The following is a 12,091-nucleotide window of genomic DNA, read 5'->3' on the forward strand; positions in this document are numbered from 1 at the left end:
ATGCATGTACATATTTGCATGTATATATATGCATACACACACACACACACACATATATATATATATATATATAGATAGATGGATATTTAGATTGATAGGTATGCATATATACATATATATGTATATATACTCATATTTGTATATATATATATATATATATCCTCAGTCAAATCGTCCAACCCATGCTAGCATGGAAAGCGGACATTAAACGATGATGATGATGATGATGATGATGATGATATATATGTATATGCATATATACATACATATATGTACATACCTACATATATATGTATATATACATGCATACATATATGTGTGTGTGTGTGTGTGTGTGTGTGTTTGTGTATTATATACATACATTCATTGCCCGTCTGAGGAACTATTCCAGTTCTTGGATGATACCCTTAATTTGGTACCAAGTTTAACACCACCACTTGAATCAAGTGGTGGTGTTAAACTTGGTAACTAGAAACAAATACACAGGGAGAAAAAACTGATAAAGAGTTTATCACATTTGTTCATCAAAGTCAAAAAGATTACTCAAAAAAGAAGAAATCTGTGAATAATAAAAACTAGGATGGAGTTTGGAAGGTGGCAGCAGATCTTTTAGGGTGTGAATGCTTCTTTCCAATACCAAAAAAGAAAGCAATCTGACATGAGAAATGTTAGATAGTACATCTTGCTGAATTAATTGTTCCACATGAGGGCAATATTGATAGTGGTCAAGTTAGGAAAGATGAACATTATGAAGTACTACAAGAAGTCTGGTATGAAACTGGCTGGAGAGCAGTACACTTTTCTGTAGATGTTGGATGTACAGGTTTTATTGGAACCAAACTTAGGGGATGGCTGTTATCAATTGGTATGACTCATCATTAAGCTAACTACCATCTTGAACAAAATCCAGTCAACATTTGAAAGGACCAGCCATTGGATATGGCTGGAAATATATGATGAAACCAGTTTAGAGATGAGATGAAGAGGTGTGCAGCTATCTGCTTGACTATCTGGTAGGTCAGACACTTGCATATCTTCACAATTTGAATGGTGATGATGATCCTGAGATGGACTTAAGATCAGATGTTGTTGGCTAAATACTAGTCAGTTAATCCAGTGGATAAGGCCCCACATCTGAAGTGGAGCTAATGCACTGTAAAGCTGTCAAGAGGAAGACTCTGAAATGGTGCCCATTCTTTCCTAATGACCCTTGAAACTAACTAGTATTTGGTATGCAGGACCTTTGATTGGCAGCACTTGCACAAGCAAGCTGTTTGCAAGTCCAAACAACATGTAAATCATGCATCATTAATTTGGTAAAAACGGTGAATTAAATTTATGTTTTGTTTGATGAAGTCAGAATAATACACAAACCTGTTTGGTCTAACTCCTATATTAACCAGTTAAAAAAAAAATTGAAAATAATTTTAGTCTTTAAGATAGCTTTTCTTGCTGAATATTTATTTCTAGTTAGTAATTTAAAATGCCATCTATTAAAAAATAGTAATAAAATTTACCTATTGTAAAAGAAATAAATTTGTTGAAAACTTTAGGGAACGTATTTTAAGACAATTGCAGGACTGAAACATTTGTATGTTCATAAAATAGACCAACTGAATATAACAAAAAAATAAAATCCAAGAAGTATGGGAATGATCTTTCTAGGAGACACAAATACACATCTAACCACACAATGCTTCGTTGTATATATTGCATTCAGAACCAATCTTCCACAAAGCAGTCCACATGAAGAATCACATAAAATGTGACCAACAGACAAACTCAGCCCATATTAGCACTGAAGGAAATTAAAATTAATCATTTAGTATATGATGGTTCTCTTTGCTATTGGTACAGCTTGCATTAACTAAAAAATCTTAGCTTACTCTATCAAATACACAAGCAACTTGATTGATTCATTGTTTGACTGATTCATTCATAGATAGACAGATAGACAAACAAACAGACAGACAGATAGATAAATAGACAGACGAACTGATAGATAGGTTAATCAGAGAATAATGCAAGCAACCAAAAACCGACAGATTTATATATACTACAGTTCAATGGACGCACCTAACACTGAAAAATAGATAATGTTTCATTATACTTTCCAGCTAATAAAATACTTGAACAATGTTTCGTTTTATTTAACTATAGTATTATTAAATAAATAAACAATAAGTTGAAAATAAAAATGTTTATAACGCAATCAAGGTAACACATGCATTACAATTATATAACCAATAAACTCACAGCTGTTAATTCTCAAACCTGTCACACCTCAGATTGAACTCACCACTTTCCTGTTTAAGAAATTTAATTAACTCCATATAAGAGTGTAAGAGATACTAAAGTAGCAAGGTGCTAATCTTGACATTTATTACTTTATATATATATATATATATATACACAACCACACACACACACACACAAGCGAAAGTATGGCTGTGTGGTAAGAAGTTTGCTTCTCAATCCCATGGTTTCAGGTTCAGTCCCACTGCATGGCAACATGGACAAGTGTCTTCTTATATAGCCCAGGGCTGACTGAAGTCTTGTGAGCAGATTTGGTAAATGCATACTGAAGAACTCGTCATGTGTATATCTGTCTGTCTGTCTGTCTACATACACACACACACACACATATATATATATATATATATATATATATATACACACACACAGACGCACATGTGTGTGTTTGTCCCCCACCCCGACCACCACTGTATGATAACAGGTGTTTGCTTGTTTATATCATCATAACTTAACAGTTTAGCAAAACTGATTGATAAAATACCAGGCTTTAAAACAAATAAGTATTGAAGTTTACTTGTTTAACTGAAAACTTCAAGGGAGTGCCCCAGCATGACTGCAGTCCCAAAAGTAATAGACAGATATAGAAAATATAATAGAAGATATACGCATATATGAACTTACATATAATAAAACACAAACACATATAAACACACACATGCACTGTTTATTTGAGGACTTATGTTATTTAGGTTCATGTTAGAGGTGAAGGTGGCTCACTCAAATGCTCAAAGAGCTCACCCCAAAAGAAAGAAGCAACTAAGGGCCAGGATGAAGAGATAGAAGAAAATCTCAGGGATTAGTCTGTTAGGGAAGTGTACAGTACACATATATGGGTGTACATGTATATTTATAGGTATATTTTATATACGCGTGAATGGTAATGTAATATCAATTATATAACTAATAAGGTAATGAAATAGCTGCAAACTAATGGTATAAACAACTTTTCTCTCACCTCACTTCTTTTATCTGCTATATATCATCATCATTATCAACCTCATTATTAAATGTCTGTTTTCCCTGCTGGCATGGGTTGGACAGTTTGACAGGAGCTAGCCAGGCTCCATATCTGTTTTGACATGGTTCTTATGGCTGGGTGCCCTTCCTAATGCCAACCACTTTACAGAGTATACTGGATGTTTTTACACAGCACCAGCATGGGTGCATTTACAAATATATATATATCATCATCATCGTCACCATTGTTGTTTAACGTCCGCTTTCCATGCTAACATGGGTTGGACGATTTGACTGAGGACTGGTGAAACCCGATGGCTACACCAGGCTCCAATCTGATTTGGCAGAGTTTCTACAGCTGGATCCCTGCCCTTCCTAACGCCAACCACTCCGAGAGTGTAGTGGGTGCTTTTACGTGTCACCGGCACGAAGGCCAGTCAGGCAATACTGGCAATGGCCATACTCAAAATGGTGTATATATATATATATATATATATATATGTTCTTTACCTTAATTCTTTTACTGTGGCCACATTGAGAAACCAACTTGAAGGGTTAATTTGAACAAATCAAACCCTGCATTTATTTCAAAGTACTAGCACTTATCCTATCTGTATCTTATAAAAACTGTTAAGTTATGGGGATGTAAACAGACCAACACTGGTTGTCAAGCAGTGGTGGAGAACAAACACACACACACACACACAAATATATATACAGGCATGTCCTCTATATCCATCTCTCAGGTTGAGAGATCCTAGTCTAGTGGGCTTATGGATGCTGATGCCACATAAAAGCACCTGTGCCGGTGCCATGTAAAATCACCTGTGCCGGTGGCTTGTAAAAGCATCTGTGCTGGTACCACATAAAAGTACCCATGTCAGTGCCATGCATACCCTGCAAAGTGGCTGGCATCCAGCTGTAGGAACCATGCCAAAACAGACAAATGGAGCCTGGATAGCTCTCCAGCTGGCCAACTCCTGTCAAACTGTCCAACCCATGCTAGCATGGAGAATGGACATTAAACGATGATGATGATATATAAATACACAAGAAAATTTACTATAATAGATATAAGCTTTGAAGTATTTGTATAATTGTATGCATTTAGACTAAGAACATTAACAGCAAGAAAGGAAAAGACTAGAAAAACAAAGGTACCAAATATGGTTCATTTAGGATAAAAACAAGTATAATACCTTCTCGGTCGTGTTGTAGAGCTAACCTCATTTCAAGAAGTGAAGCTGTATCATGGGAGTGCTTTACTTGCAGTCTGTCTAGCTCCTCTTGCATTTCCAACCTGGAATGGCCCACAAAAAAAAAAAAAAAAAGTGCAATTAATGTTACAAATGAGAAAAGAAACATTTTCTAAAAACTATTTAGCCATAGGAAGAAGTGGAGGGGGGGGGGATTTCAGAAAGGAGAAAAATTATCTTCAGACCAAAGGCTTAGTGCAAATGCCTGCAACAAAAACAGTCTCCATTTAAAGTCAACAAGGTAGCGAAGATTGGTAGTGGTACATAAATAGAATGAGTGTTAGGCAAATAGAAAAATTAAGAGACAGACAGACAGACAGCTATGTAGACAATCAGAACAGACAACTAGACAGGTGGGCAGACATAAGTGGGCACAGAGACAAAAAAATAAAGTATACATCCCCAAAGATATATTAAAAAAGTAAAGAATTTGTCAACTTGTCAAGAATAACATTAACAAATAAATTTATTTTATTTTGTTGTTTTGTTTAGCCCTAGGTGAAGCTATAGGTTAATTTTGATTGCATAGACCTATGACAAAAATTTTTTTACACCACATCATCATCATCATCATCGTTTAACGTCTGTTTTCCATGCTAGCATGGGTTGGACGATTTGACTGAGGACTGGTGAAACAGGATGGCAACACCAGGCTCCAATCTAATTTGGCAGAGTTTCTACAGCTGGATGCCCTTCCTAACGCCAACCACTCAGAGAGTGTAGTATCCTATTTATTTAGAAATAGTTCATCTCATGCTACATAACTGAATATGACTTCTCATCTTTAAAATAATGATGTGGTATCATTTGGGAAAGATTCACCTGCTGTTTCTTGCAGGCTGAGTAACAGTGGTGTAGCTTGAGTGTGTGCCACCCAGGGCAGCCCTTCAGTTTCTTATCCCACTCCCGGGCCCCTACAAAAATACATATTGCATAGTGATTATATCGATTGTTGTATTTATCAGTGAGTAGTGTCTGTGACCCGACATCAAAACCACTATTATTTGATTTTAATACAACTTATACAGGCTTACAGCCTACAGCAGACCCCAAAGTGGTATCACCCTCATAAAAGTGCTGTCCGAAGTGGACTGCCCCCCCCCCCTCACCCCTCTAGTCATGCTACTTTTGAGTAACTATGTAGAGACTCCAGCATATGTCTTATTTCTTTGGTTTAGAAAACAAAGCTGACAAAGTACCATCAATAATGACAGCTAATTTTAGTATTTTACATATAAATAAGGTACAAAATAAGGCACGTAATAATCACACATACAAACATTCACATACTTCCCTTGTACATGCACACACACATACTCACACAGATAATACAGTTCTATATTTAAGAGATGAGGAATTATATACATTATTTACATTTGATGGATATTTGTCCTCATAATATAATAATAACAATATCGAAAAATACTTTAGGAATGAGAACCCAGGTTTGAAATTTCCCCAAGACACCTGATGAAGGCTGGAGGGTATATCAGCCGAAACATTGTGTTAACAACAAACAAGATGAGGACAAATATCCAAATGTAAATAATGTACTCACAGAGTTGAAATGCTGATTTTTTTTTACCCCTTCTTTCCTTATTCCTCTATCACCCCTTCCTTTCTCTCATTACAGTTACTTTATTAATTTCTCTCACTCCTTCTCAGTCAGGGCTATTACTCTCACTACTTCTCCTTTGCTGAATTACTATTTTCTCTCATCCTCCGCATTTGGCGTGATTCTGGACAAATATATATATATATATATATATATATATATATAAACACTACGTTCATTATTATATCAGATGTTCATGTCTGGTTCTTTTAAGAGAAATTTACACATTCCTCTTTTGTTGGGTAATTATTCAGAGAGAAAATATGGAACAGCATGCAGGCTCTTCCAGACAGAGGATGTTTATGTGGTCAAGGTTCAATTCGAACATCTGCTAGGCTAATGCATAAGAAAATAAATAAATATGATTTATGTTTAGTTAGGAAGTTGGATTGAATTTTAGAGTTAACAATTCCTTTCTCAATGGTTCTTCATACATAACCATTATTATGTGTTTCTTGATGCTGGACCAAATAGATGAGATGACACAACACTGATGCAGATAGAAAAATGATATATGTTGTAGACTGGTAAAACATATCTGCATGAAAAAAAAAAAAAAGAAAAAAACTAAAAAAAAAAACTCATGCTACAATGACAGAAATGATGATGATGATGATGATGATGATGACAACAATGATGATAACAATGGTGATGGCAATTATCATTGACTACCCTCCCACCTACTTTAGCTTTGAATTGAAACCAACATTACAAAAATATGTGCAATTTGCCCTCTGAAGATAGATGTCCATAGAAAAATATTGGATAAAATATAGTGATATAACTGACAGCTACAAAAATAAAGCATAATTGTCGAAAATCCAAACTATTGATCTATCAACACACAATCAGATTGTTTAAATTGTCTGCTTTTGACTCTTGTGATAAACAAACATAACAACCTAAATTATATATATATATATATATGTGAATGTGTGTGGGTGTGTGTATATATACATACTCACCCACACACACACACACATACACACACACATATATATATATATATATATATATATATATATATATATATATACATGTATATCCATATATGTATTCATATACATATACATTTATGTATACATACATATAGGCATATATGTATATCTACACATGTGTATATATATATATATATATATATATATATAACAAAACATGAATAACAAACATAAAAGTTTTCTTTTTAAAGTTAACTTAGAAAATAATAATAAATGAAATAACAAAGTTAGTTTGTATTATAAAACTGCAAAGCTTTGACTTTTATAACGGCTGAAAATTAACGAGCACTGTCAAGAGACAAGTCTGTATGATTTTCAGATAATGAAACAAAGGAATTTGCTTTTGATTCTCTCTCTGTGTGAGCGTTTGCAGAATATAGATGTTTTCATAAACAGTGATCAGCACACAAACATATTTCAGTGGAAATTGTCAAATTTTCAATTCATCTGTAATTAACGTTTATAACAGCAACAACAGCATCAACAAGAACAACCTCCCCGGAGATGAATTTATTATACAGCTTGATTATATCTTACATCAACCCTCATTGTTATAGGTTTGACGCTTCTGTAACCTTATTCGTTTGTGAGAATTGTTTGAGCAGATGGTTCTTTTCTTTTTCTTTTTTCACAGCTTGTTGCACTTTACAAAAACAACAATAACAACAACATCTCTTTTTACTACAGGCACAAAGCCTGAAATTTTGGCAGGTTGGGGAGAGAGATAGTTGATTACATTGACCCCAGTGCTCAACTATTACTTATTTTATTGATCCTGAAAGGATGAAGGAAAAGTCAACCTTGGTGGAATTTGAACTCAGAATGTAAAGCTAGAAGAAATGGTGATTATACCATTGATCACCTAACTCTGTACAAAAAGTCCCCAAAACAGTCGATAAACATCCTGGAAAGTCAATCAGAGATATTGCACAGGACCTCAAGGTTTCAGAATGCAGAATACAAATCGTCAGAAAAGCTAGGCAAGAGGTCATTATGTACAAATCATATGTGATGCAGAGGTGTCAATTCATGTCAGATATAACAAGAGAGTTTCAACTGAACCATGCAAAGGGCTTGCTAAACAAGTGAAAACATTCAGAGGCTGAAATGCTTTTTCTCCGAAAAAAAAAAAAAAAATTGATGAGAACCAAGAGGTAAATGTAAAGAACAATAAATGGTTATGCAGAGAACCAAATGAGGTTCCAATGAACATGCATATTAAGTTGCCAACAACTGTAATGGTTTTGGTAGTTGTCAGTGACGAGGCAGATGTCATGCCTTCACACTTTTCCTCAATGCTGCTGTCTGCACAGTGGGGTTGGAGAAAGTTGTGAGGCCCTGAATGGACAAAATATGCAACAGAAGACTGTACATCTTCCAAAAAGACACTTTGCCATTTGATAAGGCTAAGACAACCCAAGCATGGATGTATGCCAATCTACATAATCATGTTGTCCCAGACACGAGTCCCTAGCACACAAGACCTCAATCCATTAGACTATTATAATCAAGAGAGAGGTCAGTCAACACCACCATAATACCATACAATCTCCCAAATCCACCATAACTAGCACTGTGTATAAAACTGATAAAGATCATCTGATTCAGAAATGTCAACACTTCTGACTCTGTATTGAAGCAGCCACTGATACTAATAGTAAATTCACTGACTAGGTCTGATAATAGGATTCTCAAAATTATTTGTTATCAAATACAGTTTTTCTTTTATGAGCTATGCCTCATTTTCTAAATTTATACAAATGATCTCAAAAAGCTGACACACCCTGTGTGTGTAATATATACGTGGTCTGATCAATAAGTATCCGGACTGTTACTAGATTAATGAAGCTAAAGCAAGAGGAGTGAAGCCACTTGGCACAAGTTGACCTTGATCTCTCCTGTGCATGTGCACTGAGTTTTAACATTCAGGCGCAGGAGTGGCTGTGTGGTAAGTAGTTTGCTTACCAACTATATGGTTCCGGGTTCAGTCCCACTGCATGGCACCTAGGGCAAGTGTCTTCTACTATAGCCTCGGGCTGACCAAAGCCTTGTGAGTGGATTCGGTGGACGGAAACTGAAAGAAGCCCATCGTATATATGTGTGTATATATATATATATATATACATATATGTATGTGTGTTTGTGTATCTGTGTTTGTCCCCCCATCATCGCTTGAGAATCGATGCTGGTGTGTTTACGTCCCCATAACTTAGTGGTTCGGCAAAAAGAGACCGATAGAATAAGTACTAGGCTTACAAAGAATAAGTCCTGGGGTCGATTTTCTTGACTAAAAGGCGGTGCTCCAGCATGGCCGCAGTCAAATGACTGAAACAAGTAAAAGAGTATTCTAGCTCAGTTCCACTGTTTACCGTGTAGCATGTGATCATCACATTGACCATGACAGAGAAAGTTGAGCAGAGACTCCGCATCAAATTTTGCCAAATGCTTTGCGATATCTGCTTAGAGGTATATGCAAAGTTTTCAAAAAGTTTTCGTCCTTCTTGACACGATCAAGGAGATCTGGTGCTACTGAAATCTAAGTGTCTTTTTAGTCAGCTGAAAACAATTTTGGTACACAAACTTGGCAGATATGTGTCTTATAGCCAAATCTTCAGTGACAATGGATTGAACTGAACCGTAACTAATCTTCACATCCTCTGATAACTCACTGGTGGTGCACACACAGCTGCATGCACATCTACAATGTTTTCCTCAGTTCAGCAAGTTGCAAATCTCCCAGAACGTTTGTCACTATCGACATTTTCTCAGCCATCTTGGAAATGTCTGGACCACTTGTACACTTGTGTGCAGTTCATACACTCCTCTCCATACACTTTTTGCACCAATGCTATATTCTTGCTTTTAATCTAACATAAAAACACATGTAATTTATGCATATTTTTTCTACAAAAATAAAAATAAATTTTAGAGGTGCATAAATTACATGAGTAGATCATTTCCAGAATATTCTAGAAATTTTTTTTTGTTGAAAAAAGACATACAAAATGTAAACATTCATACCAGAAGTTGACACATTTAAGGTCAGAATAGGCTTTTATATGAAAAAATAACGGCTTAAATATAATGAGGTTGACTTTTATTTAGGCTGGATGATATAATGCTTACTTTTTCTGTATAAATTTACTAAAACCATTAAATAGTTAACTACTTTTTGTAGTCTGACATTCATGCTGGTAATCACAGTCTTTTACTATTTTACTCGGTTGAGTAAAGTGTCATCATAGGTAATTAAACTTAATTTGCAACACCTGTGCAAATCTATTAGCTTTGTTTTTGTTGATAATTCTTAACTTTTCCTGTGATTGTGATTTGAGAAGACGTACAGCAGTATGCTAAAGACTGGACATAATCTCTTGTGGGCAAGAAATGTAAAATAAAGTTTATTATAGATAAAACACACTGTGTAATTTAATAGCTTTTAATGTGATACCTGTTAAACAGAAATTATTTTTATTTTATGAAAATTTAATAAAAGTTAATAAGTTTAGTGAAATTATGCTAAATACAACTAGATTGAAAACCTTTTCCCCCTGACCATGTCGGCAATTCTAAAAATTTTGGATGCAAATTTTACATGAGTAGAAGCTTTTTTTAACAATCTTTATCCTCAAAATCATTTGCGTAACTTACACAGGTGTGCAAATTACATGAGTTTTTACGGTATGTGTCTCTTCCCTAACCCTAAATGGAAGGAAATATTCTAGAGAATAACTGTCAATATACTAGTACCAAAGGTGGTGAGCTGGCAGAATCATTAGCATGCCAGAAAAAATGTTCTGCAGCATTTCTTCACTCTTCACATTCAGAGTTCAAATTCCATCAAAGTCGACTTTGCTTTGCATCCTTTCAGAGTTGACAATATAAGTACCAGTTGAACACTGAGGTTGATGTAATCAACTTGTCTCCTCTCTAAGAATTGCAGGCCTTGTGTCAAATTTTGAAACCAATATAAAAGTACTACTTACAGTCTCATCCTTGGGTGTATAAAAATCAAAGCCCAGTAGCCATTACATTGGAACTTGAAACCATCAGCCCCAAGAAACTCTAAAACATCTACCACAGCATTCAGCTGTCCGCACCATCTTCAAGAATAATAAACCATTGAACAAAAGCTTCAGTCACTCACTGACACATTCATCACAGTTCATTTGTAAAAAAGTTGGCAGAGGTTATAGCTGGAAAACATTAAAAACATTTCCACAACTTTTGTCTTGTCTCTTCAAAAACTTATAACTATTTCTTCACACGGCCAATGATGGTACAATGGAAAGTTACATTTCTTAACAACTTCATACAATCAAAAATGCACAAACACACACACACATTTATTTATTTATAGATCAAGAGACAAAGCTTTTTAAAGAAAACTGAGAAAAAGCAGAAAGAAACTGGTTGCAACGCTGTCAGCTGTAGAAGAACACCTTAAAGAACTGTTCATGGCAATTCAAAAACAGTAGCCCTGTCTTTGGCAGAAATACACTGAAGATGTAAGCCAGTTTTTATCTATGAGATGTGCAACTTGGCATAATGAAATCATATCAAATAGAAATTGTCTACTGCAAAAATCTTTCTCAAGACTTGGAATGAAAGCAAGGAAGAACAGCATTGAAATGTCATAGAGAACCATAGTCAGTCATAAGAGCCTAAAGTCATGTGTTTTTGTGTGCATGTGAGTGTGTGTGTTTAAGGAAAGGGCATGGATGGGTTGTGAGGTCAATATTAAAGACAGGGAAGGTGAATAAAAGTAAAAAAAAATATGACACGAGAAATGAAAGGTTACTATTATTATGAGATCAAACTATTGTTTAGAGTTGGTGAATAGACATTGAACAGGTCTGAGAGTTGTACACTTGGACAGCATTAGTAAACGAACATGCATACAGTATATATATATATATATATATATATATATATATATATATATATAT

General features: G+C 35.0%; 1 protein-coding gene across 3 annotated transcripts in view; it reads right to left on the reverse strand.

Moving 5' to 3' along the window:
• LOC106876256 (centlein-like) overlaps positions 1–12,091 on the reverse strand; it is a 367,586-nt gene that overhangs the window by 220,161 nt on the left and 135,334 nt on the right. For all 3 annotated transcript variants that reach the window (XM_014924756.2, XM_014924749.2, XM_052977284.1), the window contains one exon: positions 4,473–4,573. In XM_014924756.2, the coding sequence (XP_014780242.1) occupies positions 4,473–4,573 (101 nt within the window). The remainder of the gene's footprint in view (positions 1–4,472; positions 4,574–12,091) is intronic.

Source organism: Octopus bimaculoides, chromosome 2 (genome assembly GCF_001194135.2).
Source record: "Octopus bimaculoides isolate UCB-OBI-ISO-001 chromosome 2, ASM119413v2, whole genome shotgun sequence".
NCBI classification, from domain to species: Eukaryota; Metazoa; Mollusca; class Cephalopoda; order Octopoda; family Octopodidae; genus Octopus; species Octopus bimaculoides.